At 41.0% G+C, this 17642-nt stretch overlaps 1 protein-coding gene across 2 annotated transcripts; it reads left to right on the top strand.

The window, feature by feature from the left end:
• The first annotated feature begins 702 nt into the window (after positions 1-702).
• POMK (protein-O-mannose kinase) lies at positions 703-16834 on the top strand. Of its 2 annotated transcripts, XM_027865008.1 has the most exons (4): positions 703-868; positions 3841-4118; positions 11776-12084; positions 16178-16834. In XM_027865008.1, exons 2-4 carry the CDS (start codon positions 4035-4037, stop codon positions 16832-16834), a joined length of 1050 nt encoding a protein of 349 aa, XP_027720809.1. In that variant the 5' UTR covers positions 703-868; positions 3841-4034. The 2 variants fall into 2 exon arrangements, with proteins under 2 accessions (XP_027720809.1, XP_027720808.1); XM_027865007.1 differs by lacking the exon at positions 3841-4118.
• Positions 16835-17642: the final 808 nt, after the last annotated feature.

Below are 17642 nucleotides of genomic sequence, written 5' to 3'. Positions count from 1 at the left end.
TGGAAAGGGTGGCCGGGGATTGCCAGATTATCAGGAGGGAGGGAGTGCATTCTCAGTGAGCAAAAGAAGAGTGAAGGAGTAAGAAAGGAAACAGCTTAAGATGAAAGCAACTTTGTTACTATCAATAATGCATTTCAATTAGAATTGAGGTCTAGAAATGGGGTCGCATTCTTCCCTTGTTCCCCTTTTTATTTTCGTTGCATACCACAGAACCACTAAAGGAGGATTGTAAATAACACTTCATTCCCCGGGTCTCCTATTAAAACCTAGGATTTAAAACAGCTGGTTCTGAGGCGGCCTACCCGGTTTAGGACAGTAGAGGGACCTCGCGTTTTCAGTCCAAGCTAAAAGTGAGGTCACATGGAGGGGGGTTTCCGGGTAATCTGAAAAGATGTGAACGTGTGTCCGGAAGCCCGGAGTTTCCGGAAGGTTGAGGGAGACTTCCAGGCGAGTTGGAACTCGTGGAGCGCTGGGGTGCCTCCGTGGCCAAATAGCCTGGTGGTTAAAATCGAGAAGGGTTGAATTTTGGTGGAGAGGCGGAGACTCAGAGTAGGCGGCTCAGGGTTGGCGCTGCGCCTCAAGCGGCGGCTACAGCAGCACTAGCAGCAGCACTAACAGCGGCACTTTCTTGTAGGGGCCCAGCCCCAGGCCCCGCTGGGCGGGCGGGCGCGGCGCCGGGATGCGCCGGGCTGCCTCGCTTTGCAGAGCGCGCGCCCCGCGCTCCCTCTAATCTGCTCGTGCTGCGGCTCCCCGGGGATGAGCGGAGCGGAGAGGTTGTGCGTTCGCGATGCTGCCTTGCGGCAGGGAGAGTCGGCCCTCCTGGTTTTTTCTACCTGCTTGGTGAAAACGCTTCGATCCGAAATGACAGGTGAGAAGCACGAGTGGAGAGGAGTACTAGAGGAGATGGGCGGGGAAGGGAGGGTAGGGAAGGGGAGAGGAAGAGGGAGTCATCATCAATCAATTCGAAATTATATCAAGCGCTTCACGCAGTGCTAGGCTCAGGGAATACAAGTACAAAGACTGAAACAATCTCTCGTGCTCGAAGGGCGCTTATATTCTAATGGGGAGAAACAAGCACATAGAAATATAAATACATATTATATTATCTATTATAATATATCAGTCTTAGCATGTTAGTTTTATGCTTATATAATTTAATCAACAAGCATTTATTGAGTGCCTATTGTGCGCCCCTATGCTAATCAGCTAATGATAGCCAATAATAGCTTACATTTATATATGTTCCAGACACTGTGCTAAGTTCTTTACAGTTATTTTCTCGTATACATATATGCACGTGTGTGTATAATTTGGTATATCAATTGCTACACAAATACAAATAATTGCTATATAAATACAAATTGGTATTTATATTTGTGCTGTGTGTATATACATATGTATACATATACACACAGCACAAATATAAATTCCAACATATACATAGTTTAGTACTAGGTAGTTTGAGAGGGAAGGCACCAGCAGTTGAAGAGGGAGTCCGGAGAGGCTTCATGCAGAACGTGTTGCCCGAGCTGAGGAAGATGGTGATTCTTTGAGGGGGAGATAAGGAAGAAATGCATCCCAGACTTGGAGGATGGCCAGTGCAAAGGCATGGAGTTTGGAGATGGAGAATTGTGTAATGAGGAACAGAGAGAATCAATCAATCTGTAAATAAACCTTAAGCGCCTACTATTTACCAGGCACTAAGCGCTGGGCTCTGTGCTGAGAGATGGGCCAGTTTGGCTGGTTTGCAGAGTGTGGAGGGGAGAGAGTAAGTAGCTGGTGCCCCTGGAAATGTAGGTTAGAGAACAGTTCCTACTAAATGGCTTAGGGTTAGATTTACTTGGGTGCCTTTCCTCATAGATTCTTCTTCAGAGACTTTATTTTTAAATAGGGTTTAGTGATCTTAATCTCTTCAGGAAGCTGGTGAACCTTCCTTCTCTATATGTGGTTTCCTCTAATTAGCATCAGAACTCCTTGTGGCCGGGGACTGGCTTTTCTATTTGTGTCCCCTGCACTTGGGAAGTAGTAAGAGCTTAATAAATGCTTTTTAATTCATTCATTTCATCTTGTTAACAAATCACTCTTTTATAGTTTATACCCATAGTATGCCACAATATTTGAAATAAGGCTGTAATATAATGAGCACAATAATATTCATTTTTTTAAAGTTTTGATGCTTTTTATTTTTAATCAATTTTAAAGACATTTTATTTTATTTTTTTGCAAGGAAATTGGGGTTAAGTGCCTTGCCCAGAGTCACACAGCTAGTAAGTGTTATGTGTCTGAGGTCAGATTTGAATTCAGGTCCTCCTGACTCCAGGGCTGGTGCTCCAAACACTGTGACACCTAGCTGCTCCCGATTTTATTTATTTTAATATATCCTTGCCCCTTTATCTGCCTTCCCCTGTAGCAAAGAAAAAAACAAACAAACCAGGAACAGTTAAACAAACCAAAATATGTATCTACATTGTCAGGTAACATGGGAAACATTTCACACTCAGAGCCCCCCCCCACCTCCCCAAACAATAGGATATATATCTAAGTTTCTTGTCAGTTTGTTACATAAACAACAATATCATCTTAGTATGTTGTTTTTAATGCTTATGTAATTCAGTCAACAGGCATTTACTAAGTGCCTATTATGTCCCTAAGCTAGCCAGCTAATAAATAGCTCATAATAATAGCTAACATTTATATATGTTAGCTCATAGCCCCCTTAGCTCCAATTCTTTATAATTATCTCATTTGATCCTCACAACAACCCTGTGAGGTGTAAGTGCTGTTATTATCCCCATTTTATAGATGGGAAAACTGTTAAGAGCTGTTAAGTGACTTACCCAGGGTCATACAGCTAGTAAATGTCTAAGGCTGGATTTGAACTCAGGTCTTCTTTCCTCAAGGCCTGGTGCTCTACCCACTGTGCCACGTAGCTAGTGATAAAAGACAAAAATAAAACCCCTGCCATCAAGAAGCTTTTATTTTTTGAGGTAGAGACAACTTATACAACAATTACTCCACGTAATTGTGTTTAGAGTTTGTAATAATACCACATTTCCCCCATACCTTCCCCTCCTACCCCCTCTTCCCCCCTCCCCCGCATTAGATGGCCTGCTCTTAAACTTTAGTGTAAATTATCGTTTAATGTTCTTTTTTAAATACATGCCCTCTGCTTCATGAATGAACATTAAATGTGTATGAAGTACTAGATTTTTTTCTTCCCTGCAGTCCTGCAGTCCATGGTCCTTAATCTAAAACTTACCTTTCAGGATCAGTAACTCCAAGGGCACTCCGAGCCCTTTTCTTTGCTCAGTATCTCTTTCATCAGAACTCTGTTTGCAGATTGAAGCATATTTTTTTAACTTCTTTATTTTTCATGCTTTATTATTGTAACATGGCTAATGTGGAATTATGTTGGGGGGTTTTTTTGTTTGTTTTTGGCATGGCTTCATATATATAAAATGCCAGAAAACTTAAAAAAAAAAAGTCTCCTTCATCATTTACCTCCTCTCAGGGGCTGGACTTTATCCCTGAGATACATTTAAAGGTTTGGTGACCTTACCCACAAATAACCAACCCCCTAAGTATTTGTGTTTTTTTCTTCCAAGTCTCATGTGACACCACTTTCTACTAAGTATTAGAAAAATCTAGTGTTCTTTGCTCCTCAGCTCAAGAAAACTGCATTTGAATTTTATGAGTCGTTTAGATTTTTTAAAAACTTGCTCAGAGGAGGCAGTTCACTGCCTCGTTCCTTCACCATCAATAGTTTGTCTTTTGGCTTCAAGGCCTTGGAGAAACCAATGGGTCTTGTTGATTCCTCTGACAATGTTCATTGTTTACCAGCATTCAAAGTACTGGTGAGATCCCATCAGAAAGAGGACCCTAAGAAGAGCCCACAATTATAAAGTGAGACTGGCCTTACCTGAGGAAGAAGAATTTAAAACCTTCCTGGCACAGACTGCTCGAATGGCATGTGCCAAATACCCAAAGATGGTAATGAAGAGACTCTTTGGAGATGCCCTTGAGTACAGCATTACATGAATACAGCATTGCATAGGATATGTACCCTGAAGACCTGTGGCCTTTCTGTTTTTTGTACGGTGTTGCCAGGAAGAGCCCAGGTATGTCTTTTGGGATGTGCTATGTGATTCGGTTGTGTTATCCACTTAGCAAGAAGAGAGTGGAAAAAAAAACCAAACCCGACAGCAAACTCAAACTCTGTAAAGAGATTGGAGAGAATCCAACAGAAGGTGTGATGAGATGACTAACTGTGGAGGGATTAAGCCATAGTACATATGCTCTTTTTTTTACAACTTTAAAATATTTATTTAAAATACGGTTTGTAAAATGCTTCATCTGCCCACTTGGGGACTCATGAAGAAGGGTGGGAATTCAGGGAGCTGTCCAGCTACTCCAGGAAGGCACAACTGAGGGATATATGGCATCTCTCCCTCCCTCCCCTACTCTTCTTCCTTGAACACACCCCAGGGGAGCTTCACCCCAGGGGAAACATAACAACTAGAAACAAGATTCCAAGAGGTCTGTCAATCCTCTGGGCCAAGGGTGGCCAGTGTGGCCCCACTTATCGAGTCTCAACAGGAACGCTTCCCCATAGAAGGGTGGGCTGGGCTTAGGGGGTGTTGCCTCCTGCCTGTAGGTGGGGAGCATCCTGATTGACTGGGCTGAGAGGGGCTGGTTGTCATCCCCTGCACCCCCAGCTCTTTGGTTAGCTAGGCTGATGTAGGAGAACTGACTCATTAAGGGGAGAGGTTAGCTGGAGGAAAAGATGTTACTGGGGACGGGTAGCTCAAGGGGCAGCAGCCTTAGGTTACTGCCCTCTACCCCCATCCCGGATTTCCTAAGCCAAAGTCCACGGCTCACTTTAAAAATTAAAAAAATAAAAATAAAACAGAACAAAACTGAACCAAAGGAAACAGACTTAGGAAAGATGTGGATGACCACGGAAAATGCAGCTAGGTGTTGCAGTGGATAGAGTGTTGGACCTGGAGTCAGGAAGACTCAACTTCCTGAGTTCAAATTTGGCCTCAGACGCTTACTAGCTGTGTGGCCCTGGGCAAGTCACTTAACCCTGTTTGCCTCAGTTTCCTCATCTGTAAAATAAGCTAGAGAAGGAAATTCCAAACTGCTCCAGTATCTTTGCCAAGAAAACCCCAAATGAGATCATGAAAAGTTGGACACAACTGAGAAACAACTTAACAACAACAAAAACATGCTCGTGGGATCAATGGTACCCTCTTGATTTACTGTTATTTTTTTAAATTTTATTTTATTTTTCAATAAGTAAGCATTTTTCTTCTCCCTAATATTCCCCTAACTTAAAAGAAAAGAAAAACAAAAACCTTGTAACAAATATACATAGGTAAGCAAAACAAATTCCCACATTATCCATGACAAAGACATGTCTCATTCTGTGTCTTGAATATTTTATCTCTGTGTCAGGAAGTGACTAGCAAGCTTCATCAGTGGTCCCCTGGAGTTGTGGTCAGTCATTTCATTAGAATTCTTAAGTTTTTAAAAGGTATTTACATCATTGCTTTTATTGTATGCATTTAATTATACACCAAGTTGTTTACAACATTGTTTTTGTGGTATACATTTTTCTTCTGTTTCTGTTCACTTCTCTCTGCATCAGTTCAAACAAGTCTTCCCAAGTTTCTCTGAACCCATCCCTTTCACCACTTCTAATATAACAGTAATCCATTATCTTCGTATATTGTACTTGGTTTAGACATGGGCCCCCCTTTTAATTTCTAGTTCTTTACTCTACAAAAGAGTTACAATAAATATTTTTTCTATATATGGGTTCTTTTCCCCTTTCTTTGGTCTTTTTAAGGGGCATAGACCTGGTAATGGTATCACTGTTGAGTGACTTTTGGAGCACAGTTCCAAATAATATGCTAATATTTTGGAAACTCAAGCTGGGTAAAAATAGAAATGAGCCCTGATAGTTCGCTAGAGTTTATAAAATCTATCAAGTATCCAAAGAGAGTCTTTAAGGAAAACAAACTCAATTGGCCCAGTAAACACAGGCCCTGTATGAAAGGGTAGTGACCCAGCAGGCCACAGACCCCTTATCCAAATCTCCTTGAAATAGGAGAATGGGGATTTCATAACACAAGGGACTAATGTTTGAGATTGCCCCCCAGGAGCAAACATCTGTCATAGATGTGGGATAGACTTAGGCAAATGAGCAAAGTGCCCAAATTCAGAAACCTACCCTTGACTTGGTAGAGATTACAGTTGTTTGCAAGGTAGTATGAAACTGAAGTAGGGACTGATTTGTTTAAGCAAAATTTATCAATTAAAAAAAGAAACCCAAGGATAAAGAACTTGGGTACTCTTCTTAGGATGTAGAAGACCATTTTAGTTCTCTCAAGCCATACTAATGAACTTATGCTAGGGCCACCAGGGCTTTAGGAGTAAATGGCATTGGTCAAGGTTCTAAGACCAGAGGCAGTCAACTTTCATGTCTTTCTGAGTCCTACTTGTGTTCAAATGTAAGCAAGTGAAAGATGTGGCCTCCAACTCTAGAAGGTTGATAAAAACTCATAATAAGAGTTTGGGGATGTGTGGATATCCTTGCAACTTAGATAAAGGGGCCCTGTGCTTGAGAGAGGTGATGAAGAGACATAGCTTTTGTTTTAAGACAATTTTTAAAGGTTTTTTGTTATTCTGTATTTACCAAATACCAGTTACCATAATGGGCATTTCCACATTCAAAGAAGAGAAAAAAAGAGGATTGCATTTGAAACTGACGTCCTCCTCCCAAGAGCCTGCCTCTTTTTTTAATCTTACAAGAAATCCCTCAGTTTTAAAGCTGTCCTGTTTGTTTGTGTTCCCCTCAGAACTTCCGCCTGTTCTGTGAGTTTTTAAAAATGTTCTCCACAATCCACTGACTCAGGCCTCCTTGCCATTCCTCACCGAAGATCCTCTATCACCTGGCTCTGGGCATCGTCACTAGCCTAGAATCCTCTCTCTCCTCATCTCTGTCTCATGGCTTCCCAAAAGTCCCACCTTCTGCAAGAAGCCATCATCAGCCCTCCTTGATCTTAGTGCATTCCTTCTGTGAATATCTCCACTTTATCCTGTAGATATCTTATTTGAACCTAATTGTGTGTCTGTGTGGTCTCCCCCATTAGACTGTAAGTTCCTTGAGAACAGAGACTGGTTTTTTTTGGGGGGGGGGGTTGCCTTTCTTTGTTTCCCCAGTGCTTGGCATAGTTCCTGGCACTTCTTAGGTACTTAATAAAGGAAAGAAGGGAATAAGCACTTATATATAATGCCTGCTATGTGCCAGAAACTGTGCTAAGTGCTTTTTACATAAATCTTTTTCCTTTATTTTTTTAATCTCTTTGGAGTATATATTTAGTGTCATCACTGGGAGATAGTGCTTTTGGGGCCTTACCAGATCAGTAGTCACATAGTGGTTAGGGTGACCCTAGCTTGTGAACAGGCTCGTTTATGCACTGGGGAAGCCTTTCCCACTCTATGCTCAGGTTATTTGTTGGCAGAAGAAAGCATAGATTCCCCTGAGGCCAATGACAGGGAAAAAGTTATGTGTTGAAATGATTGCTTTTGGATGGAATGTGCTAAGAAAAATTCCATGTAGTGACTAAAGGTGTGTACAAATCATGTATGAATGAATGCATTCAATTTCCATACTGTTTATGGTTGACTTGACCATGCCCCAACTGCTAGCTTCCTCCCTTCCTCCTGAATTACCTTGTCTGTAATAACTTTATATTTATTAATTCTATACATAGTTATATGCATACTCATCTTCATAGAATGTAAGCTCCTTGCCAGTAGGGATTGTTTCATTTCTTACAGCCCAGCACAATGCCTGACACATTGTAGGTGTTTCATGAATGCTTCTTGATTGATTTAATATAATCTATTATATAATCTAAATATAATATAAACAGACTATTTTATTTACATGTTTTTATTTATTTAATTAATTTTAGTTATATTTATTTATATATTTAATATGATGGAAATGTTTTATTTACATATTATTATAATATTTTATTTAATATGATGGAACAGAATATTTTGCCTAGGAGGAGAAAGGAATAAGAAGAGAAACATAACTCTAGTTTATAGTAACAGGGCATTAATCCACTTCCACAAATATTTATTAAGTAGGTGTTGTGTACAGGTACTGGGGATATAAAGGTAATTGTTTACATTTCTATAGGATAAAAGGATCATTTTATTGTTGAATTGCTTCATTCAAGTTTCTCTTTGTGACCCCATTTGGGGTTTTCTTGGCAAAAGATACTGGAGGGATTTGCCATTTCCTTCTCCAGATCATGTTACAGATCAGGAAACTGAGGCAAACAGGGTTAAGTAACTTGCCCAGCGTCACACAGCTAGTAAGTATCTGAGGCCAGATTTGAGCTCAGGAAGATGAGTCTTCCTGCCTCCAGGGCCAGCGCTCTATCCACTGTGCCACCTAGCTGTCCATCTTGTTCACTATAGGTACTTGGTATTCATAAACAAATTACCTCAGATTACCTCTAAGGACTGGAGCTCTGCATACCTGTACCCATCTTGGCAGATGAAGCTATATTCTAAGCACATTCCTAGGAATGTATATCCATATTAGCTTTTAAGCCTCTTGAAGGCTGGAATGACAGGTTTAATTTTGAGAGACATTATAGTATAGCAGAAAGACTACTGAACTTGGAATCAAAAGACTTCCATAGGAATATTATTACTTAGCTGGGTTACTAAGGACAAGGTGTTAGAGCCTCAATTTTCTCCCCTGTAAAAGAAGGACAATGATACCTGCACTCTCTTACAGGGTTATTATAAGGAGAGAAGTCTGTGATCTTATAACAGTATAGCCAGTGGAAAGATTGATAGATTTGTGGACAGAGGATCTGGGTTCAATTCTTTGCCCTTCCATATACTGCCTGAGTGAGTCCATGGCCCTTGGTCTCCTGGTCTCTAAAATGAGGCAGTAGGACCAGCCTTCTCAGGTCTCCTCCAACTCTAAATATGTGAGAGGCAACATACTATAGCAGATTAGATTCTGGACTCTCTATGCCTCCCTTTCCTCATTTGTGAAATGAAGTTGGTCTCAGTGACTTCAAAGGTCTCTTCCCAGTTCTAAATCGGGCAGCTAGGTGGTACAACCAGATAGAGAACTGGGCCTGGAGTCAGGAAGACTCATCTTTCCAGAGTTCAAATCTGACCTTAGACACTTACTAGCTATGTGACCCTGGGTAAGTCACTTATCCCTGTTTGTGCCTCAGTTCCCTCATCTTTAAATAAGTTGGAGAAGGAAATGCCAAACCACTCCAGCATCTTTGCCAAGAATGGACTCACAAAGAGTGACTTGGCTGAAAAACAACTGAACAGATGGTGAACAAGTCCCCTCCTCCCTCCCACTGAACAGATGCTAAATAAAGTAGACATTCCCTTATTTGTAGTAGAACAGAAAAAGAGGGTTGTAAATGAAACTGCAGATATAATAATAATAGTAATAATGATAGCTAGCACTTATATAGTTCTTTAAAGTTTGCAAAGGGCTATACAAATATTATCTCACAACATCCCTGGGAGGTAGGTACTATTCTTGTGCCCATTTCACAGATGAAGAAACTGAGACAAAAATTAAGTGGCTTGTAAAGCTCTTAGCACAATGTCTGGCACAGAGTAAACACTCTACAAATGTTAGCAACTTCTTCTCCTTCTTCTTCTTCTTCTTCTTCTTCTTCTTCTTCTTCTTCTTCTTCTTCTTCTTCTTCTTCTTCTTCTTCTTCTTCTTCCTTCTTCCTTCTTCCTTCTTCTTCCTTCTCCTTCTTCTTCTTTTTCCTTGCCCACAGCCACACAGCTCTAAAGTGTGTGAGTTTACATTTGAATTTAAGTCTTCCTGACTCCAGATCTAGCACTTCATCTATTATGCCAGCTAATTGCTTCTGTTATTTATACCTTACTTTTCCTTTTAAGTATGTAATAAATTCAGTCTTTAGCCATCCTATTTTTTTTCTGTTTTCTTTTCTCTGCATTTAAAAAATGCCTCAATGATATACTTTTTTCTCCCCTCTTCCTATTTCCCCTTGCCTTCCCACACTTCTCTATTGAAAAAAAAGCCTATATTAAAATATGCATATTCAAACAAAACAAATTCCCTTGTTTGCTCTGTCCTAAAATGTATATCTTATTCTGCATCTTGAGCCTTCACCTCTTTGTCAAAAAAAGCATGCTTCATCATAAATATTCCGGAATCATGAATTGATCAGCATTCTTAAGAATTCCTAATTTGTTTTTCTGTGTGATGTTGTTATTGTATAGATTGTTTGCTTGGTTCTGCTCACTTCCCTCTGCATCAGATCTCTGCATTAGGTCTTCCCATGCTTTTCTGAAACCATCCATTTCATCATTCCTTATGACGCAGTAATGATACAGTTGTTTGCCATTACCAACAAATTGTTTAGCCGTGGTTTCCAGTTCTTTGCTAATACAAGAAGAGCTGTTATAAATAGTTTTACACATGTGGGTCCTTTTACATGGACTACAAGTGAGAGAACATTGGGAGTAATTTTTTTTTTCTAGCCTCTGAATTGTTAGGGTATAATCCCTCAGGGAAAGAATATCCAGCCTCATTTCAGTGGGGGCAAGAGTTGAAAAAAACAAAACAAAACAAAATAGGACTAATGTAAGACTTCAGTCCCACCTGAGGAAGGAGTTAGAGTAATCTAATCAAACTCACCTAAGTGTGTATGTGTGTGTGTGTGTGTGTGTGTGTGTGTGTGTCTATGAGTGTCTGTGTGTGTGTGCAGCACACCCAAGGCCATTGCAGCTATAAACAGATGTAAGACCCTCCTGTTTAGTCTGGAGGCTTTACTGAAACAGGAGATAGAGATGGAAGGAGCAGGTATAGATCATGGCTGATATATGAAGCCAGGGTGAGATCCACAAATTGGACTAATATCAGCACCCGACACCTGGAACAACTCTGCCAGTCACATTCCCAGCCAGCAGGAGGTGGCATTGCAGTGGATTTGCCATCCCAGGTTTCAAGAGTATGTGGTAATGCCCGTTGAAGGTTGTTGGAATTCACCTATACAAAGATGATGATTATCAAGGGAAGGTAGGTGGCAGAAGACTACCCATCTGTTCTGGAGAGAAATTTTCCCAGGTGTCTTCCTGGGAGTTTGAGAAAGTAGGAGAGGTATATTATTAGCCTGTGACCTGGCCCTTTTATGCCTTGGGCACCTCTGACAAAAGAATGACTAGATCTAGTGGTCACAGCAGATGAATAAAGTACTTTGAATTCTGTGTGGGTTCCTGCCTCATAGGTGAATTTGAGATCCATTTTTTCCATTGCTCTTAGGCAGCTAGGTGATTAGAGGGCTACACTTGGGTGTCAGAAGGACCTAAGTTCAAATTAAGTTTCAAAGGCTCAATAATAGGGTGACCCAGACAAATCACTTGAACTCTCTCAGTCTCAGTTTCTTCATCTGTAAAATTGAGTATTAATCTCAATTATTGTTGTATGCTATTATTATATAACACCTATCCCACTGGGGTGTGTGAAGGCCAAATGAGATAACCTAAGTAAGGCGCTTTGCAAACATTAAGGCAACTCTAGAAATGCTAACTCGTATAATTATTATTTCAATACAGTGCATCCTGTGGCAGCTTAAAGCCCATGAAGTGGTCTTTTCAATCTGTACTCTCGTGACGGGGAAACAATACAAAATTGACCACACTACTGTTTTTTGGTTCATTTTTGTTTTTTAGGGAAGCACGGAAGATAACAACATGGAAAAGAAACTGCAGGGGAGTAAAAGAGGTTTTTCTCAAAGAGAAATCCCCATCCCACCAGCCGCGCTGCTACTGCTTGCGATGGTCCTTATGAACATCCTCCTCTATCTCTACCTTGATCATGTTTTCGTTTCTCCTCCGCCCTCTGGTGTGGAGGCCCGTCCATGTCCCTTTGGTACCTTCCGTATGGGACAGATGAAAAATTGTTCCCCTTGGCTATCTTGTGAATCCCTGAGAACAGGAGTCAGGAAGCTGAAACGTGTTGGGGAAGGAGCAGTGAAAAGGGTGAGTTACATTCTCAGGATGGGACTGTTATTTTTAAAATTGAATGTAAGCTCCTCGAGGGCAGGGAACTTGTTTGATTTTTGTTTGATCATCCCCAGCACCCCACACAACGGGAATGTGCCACACAGTAGGTACTTACAAGACATTTGTTGAATGAATTGCCCTCCAAGGGAATGGTTAGCCTGGCTTTGCCAGTGAGCTGGGAATCAGGGGCAAACCCAGAAAAAGGAACTTTGGTGGAGGGTTTCTTTGAACACAAAGAGAATTTCAATTAGTAGTGGTTGGGATCTAACAAAGGGCAGGTTGAGACAGTTCTCAAGTGGCCTCTTTGATACCTAGATGAGTCTTCCTTCAGATTGGCATGGCAGTACACCATTGGGACCTCCCCTGGCAATCCCAAGTAGTGGGATATTTTAATCAGAACATAGGCCAGGAGTGCTCAACTCTTCCCCATCTTTGGGAGGGGGGAAGGCAGTGGGCTGGCACTCAGATGTGGCCAATCACTGCCCTCTCTGACTCCTAAAAATTGTGTTGCTTACAATCTTAACCAGGAAAACATAAGCCATCTCAATAAGGTTTTCAGTGACTTGTTCTTTATAGACCTTTATATATATTATATATTATGTATTATATATGTAAAAATAGTTATAGACCAGGTCACCCCAAACTTTAATGAAGGGAGCAAGGTTGTTCAGTTGTTTTTCAGTCATGTCAGACTCTCTGTGACCCCATTTGGGGGTTTTCTTGGCAGAGATATGGAGTAGTTTGCCATTTCCTTCTCCAGCTCATTTTACAGATGAGGAAACTGAGGCAAACAGGGTTAAGTGACTTGCCCAGGGTCACATTGCTAGTAAGTGTCTGAGGTCAAATTTGAACTCAGGTCTTTCCGACTCCTCTCCCAGCACTCTATCCTCTGTGGCAGCTAACTACTCTAGACTTTAAAGAGAATAGATGAAAGCCCTCATGCCAATCAGTAGTGATTTTGGGTCTGGGAGTGGCTACTATGCTTCTAGCTTAGGTGATATAGGGAGACCCAGTCTCCCAAAAAAAAAAAAAAGATATTTTTAATAAAAATTAAAATTTTTGATATTCTGTACTTGATAGACACCAGCAAATAGGAGCATTTCCATATATTCTTTACATTTAAAGAAAAAAAGCCTCAAGTGTTTTATGATAAAATAAGTAAAAAAAATTGAATTGGACTTATTTTAACTTAACCAACATTTTAAAAGTGTGTGCTGTATGCAACGTATGCCATTAGGAACAGTGAATTCCATGACAGAATGATTTTTAAAGATCCGTTGCCCTCAAGAAGCTTACACTCTTCAGTGGGAAATGCAGCATGTATATGGAGAAGCAAACATAAAATAATTAAGGGAAGTGTGAAGCACCACCAACCAGAGGAAAAGAGAACAGCATCAGGGAGAAAGGGAGAAAAAGAGAACACGAAAGAGGAAAGAAAGAAGGTATAGAAAGTGAGAATTCTCTCCAGGACTGCCTTGGATTTTCCTGGAACAGGTTGCCTGTTTCTGTTCTAGACTGTCGCTGCTGTCTGAACCTAGCCCCCTGGAGAAAGAAGCACCAGCACGGATACTTGTGCAGATATGCCCAGGTGTCCACAGGTGTGTGCACTGAGAAGGGATGGCCCTAAGAAAGCCAAAAGAATGCCTTAGAGATCTTTTCAGCCCTAGGATTTTATGTGAATTTTTAGGGAGGTCTTGTGGTCTACAACCATTTTTTTCCCCCAGGCTGGGTTTTAAAAATTTTGTTGGGGGTAACATATAGATTTTTAAAACAAATACGTCATTTGGAGTTATATGAAAATTGTTTACACAGCCAATCAGTAAGCATGTATTAAACACCTGCTCTCTGTCAAGCACTATATTAAGCACTAGGGATTCAAAGAGTATGCCCCTCAAGAAGCTTGAATGCTTATTTTTGTTAATGGTGATTAAGTTTAGAATAAAAACTGACAAGACCAAAAAAAAAAACAAACAAAGAAGAGATCCTTTCTTTGCCGTTTTGCTTAGGGCCCTGGTAGTATTAGAGTGCCGCAATTAAAAAAAAAAAGATCCTTTTTTAAAAACACTACTACTACTGCTACTGCTAGCGACTACTAGCTACTGCTAGCAATAATAATAACAGTAATGAAGTATATTAATATAACTTTGTTATTTCCTCTGAAGTCCCTTATGAGTTAGAGGACCAGGCCTGGAGTCAGGAAGACCTGACTTCAAATCCAGCCTCAGACACCTAGCTGTGTGAACGTGGGCGAGTCACTTAACCTCTATTTGCCTCAGTTTCCTCATCTGTAAAATGGGGATAATAATAGCGCCTACCTCCCAGGGTGGTTGTGAGGATCAAATGAGATAATACTTCTAAAATTCTTAGCACAGCGATGGCACATAGTAGGTGCTATATAAATGTTAGTTATTATCATTATTTTTAAAAGGGAGGTAACTCTACTTCCCAGGAGTGTTGTAATGATCAAATGAGATAAAAATTCAAAGCATTTACTACCTGGCACATAGTAGACGTATATACATGTTATTATTATTGTTGTTATTGTTATTCTCTTTGTAGAGATGAGAAAATAGGCCTGGAGAAGTTCATCAGTTTGCCCAGGATCACATAGCTTGAAGGTATCAGAGCTGCGGTTTGCTCCCAGCTGCTGTCACTGATACTTTGGGGGGTGAGCATCTGTGCTGCCTTGGTGGGGCTCTGCTCAGTGCCTGCTGCTGCCCCTTTAGCAAGGGTGAGGGTGGAAATTCAGCCATAAACTTTTAAAAAGAAAATTTGCATAATAACTTTCTAGAGCATGTTAACTACCTAGGAGGTTTTTTTGTTTTTTTGTTTTTTGGGTTCTTTCCCAAGGAAATAGAAGATGGGGAAGTAGTCTTTAGACAAAAGGAAAAACAAACTGAATGATACTTCCAATTAAAAGTTCTGATTTAAAAAGTTAAATGTTTTTTTTTTTCTCTGGAGGTTCTTGCTACTCAAATCCTAATTTAAGCAGAGCACTAGAGCTACAAAATTCAATACAAGTAGTGCCTAAAAGTTGTGGGTGTTTTTTAAAAGCCTCACAAAGGTCTGATCTTGTATAATTCATACACCTAACCACCTGCTCTTTATGGTAGATATGCCCCTATATGGCCCGCTTGAGCATTTGTACTTAAAGGCCCACATTGTGGTACTGAAAGTTAATATGAGGGCTTCTGTATGGTTTCCCTGAGAACCAAGACTTAGTTACAGCCTTCTGTGCCTCACCTAGAAATTTATGAACAGTATTTCTCTGTTCCATTGCCTCCTCAGTCCCCGGGGAGCGTGTTTCTCTGCTCATTAACGTAGTGTATCACAGGTGACAGCGCAGGAGTTGGAGCAGGAACTTTTCTTGTACTCTTTCTCTAACAAGTTAACCTGGCGGACAGGAAGGGAGACATAATGAGGGGTTAAATAATTAGCTTACTTTATTCTATTCTGGTCTTCTCAAGAGGAGTTGCTGATAATGGGAATACCAACTCCTATCGCACCCCTAATTATTCCTCTCCTGGGGGCAGGCGAGAATATGGGAGCACAGCTCCTACAGGTTCCCCTAAATCTCAATGGGGCCAGTCAAGATAAGCACACACATTCACAAATCCTCCCAAGCCCTGATGGGGGCCGGTCAAGGTACACACAGCATTCCAGCTAGTATGTTCCCCCCTAAGCCTCAATGGGGGCTGGTTGAGGCAGACGTACATGCATTTCCCTGTGCATTCCCCAAATCCCCACTTACTGACCGGAGTCCGCTTGATTTATAGGGTCACAGACAAAGAAGGCAATTTGCCAGTAATAGCCTTACAAGCTTATGTCATCTCATCATTATATCTCACTGTGCAGTCACAGTGGATGTTTACAACTTTAAGCACAAATGTTTATATTAAATTATCATAGTATAATGCTGCGCAAGCATAGTGGAGATGTTTACAGGCCATGAACCTGTTGTGGCCATGGATTCTGTGAACCATTACCTTAAAAAGAATAACAAAAATCCACCTTACTTATGCACAGACAAAAGTTTTAGATCTAATGTTCATTTTTTGCTTGGTTTCAGGTCTTTCTTTCTGAATGGAAGGAACAGAAAGTTGCTCTTTCCCAGCTCACCAGTCCAGAGGTGAAAGAAGATTTCCTCCATGGTGTGAAGATGCTGAAATCCTTACAAAGCGAACACGTGGTCTTGCTGATTGGCTATTGTGAAGATGATGGCACCTTTCTTACCGAATATCATCCCTTGGGTACTTTGAAGACCCTGGAAGAAACATTAAATCTCCCTAAATATCAAAGCCTGAACACTTGGCATCACAGATTGAAACTGGCGATTAACTATGTAAATATCATTAACTATTTACACACTAGTCCCCTGGGTACATTGGTGATGTGTGACTCAAATGACTTAGACAAAATGCTTTCCCAGTACTTGTTGACAAGCAGTTTTCGTATTGTGGCAAATGACCTCGATGCCTTGCCTGTTGTCAACAAGAGTAACGGGACCCTGATCAAATGCGGCCACAGGGAACTTGTGGGGGAATTTGTAGCCCCTGAGCAACTGTGGCCCTATGGAGAGGAAACACCGTTTTATGATGAACGTATGCCACCATATGATGAGAAGACAGACATCTGGAAAATACCCGATGTGGCCAGTTTTCTTTTGGGGCACGTGGAAGGGAGTGATGTTGTCAGATTCCATTTGTTTGAGATCCCCCAGGCATGACTGTGTCTCTAAGGGAATTTAAAACCTTTTGGTAAGCATCTAGGACCTCCTGGGCTGAAGGCCTTTCCTCTGGATTCTTCTTCTTACATGCCTGGTGTAAGAGAAATGTTGTGAAAACGAGACTAATCAATGAGAGGTGGGCCCTGATGATCTAATGGAAAAATACAAGCTGCTTTTCTCGCCCACATTTTTGTCTTTCTTGTGGTTTTCTTCGGCTGCACCCAGACGGTTGCTTTCAGTCATCTCCTTGTAACCTTTGAGCTGAAAAATGGTAAAATTTGGGGGGGGGTGAGGAGAAACATGTGTGTAGAAGACATGGAAAGGATGCTGCATTTAGAGTCAGTGCCCCTGATTTCCTGGGTTCGAATTCTGGTTCTACCACTTAGCAGATTTGTGATATTAGTTGGGAAAGTCGTGTTACCTCTTCTGGACCTCAGATTCCTTATCTGTACAATGAAGGGGTTGGCCAAGATGACCTCTATGAAGTCTGTTTCCTTTTTTAAATGTATGATCTTTGGATCCTTTTTAAATCTAGCTTCTAATGTCTTTTTCAAATCGTCCCCCAGGTGAAGGACAAGGGACTTATGCCATACCTTAGAGGTAGACAACTAAAGGAAAGAAAACAGAGCAGCAAAGAGTCTTAGATAACCTGGTCTTGACTATAATTGAATTTATAAAAATCATACTAACTTAATTGCATACCTCATTGTGATATGGAAGTCACCCTGGGTTCTTAAAATTGAGGTCACCAAATAGCATGTTCTGATTGGTCCTCCAAAGCCAGAAAGGCCTCAAGAATGGATGTAGA

Source organism: Vombatus ursinus, unplaced genomic scaffold, assembly GCF_900497805.2.
Source record: "Vombatus ursinus unplaced genomic scaffold, bare-nosed wombat genome assembly UNPS02014778.1, whole genome shotgun sequence".
Taxonomy (NCBI): Eukaryota; Metazoa; Chordata; class Mammalia; order Diprotodontia; family Vombatidae; genus Vombatus; species Vombatus ursinus.
This window is presented reverse-complemented; position numbering and strand designations above follow the sequence as displayed.

Coding starts and splice junctions, on each gene's coding strand:
- POMK (XM_027865008.1), top strand. CDS start 4,035: ATGAATACAGCATTGCATAGGATATGTACCCTGAAGACCTGTGGCCTT. Junction 4,119..11,775: donor TGTTGCCAGGAAGAGCCCAG/GTATGTCTTTTG, acceptor TTTGTTTTTTAG/GGAAGCACGGAAGATAACAA. Junction 12,085..16,177: donor GGGAAGGAGCAGTGAAAAGG/GTGAGTTACATT, acceptor GCTTGGTTTCAG/GTCTTTCTTTCTGAATGGAA.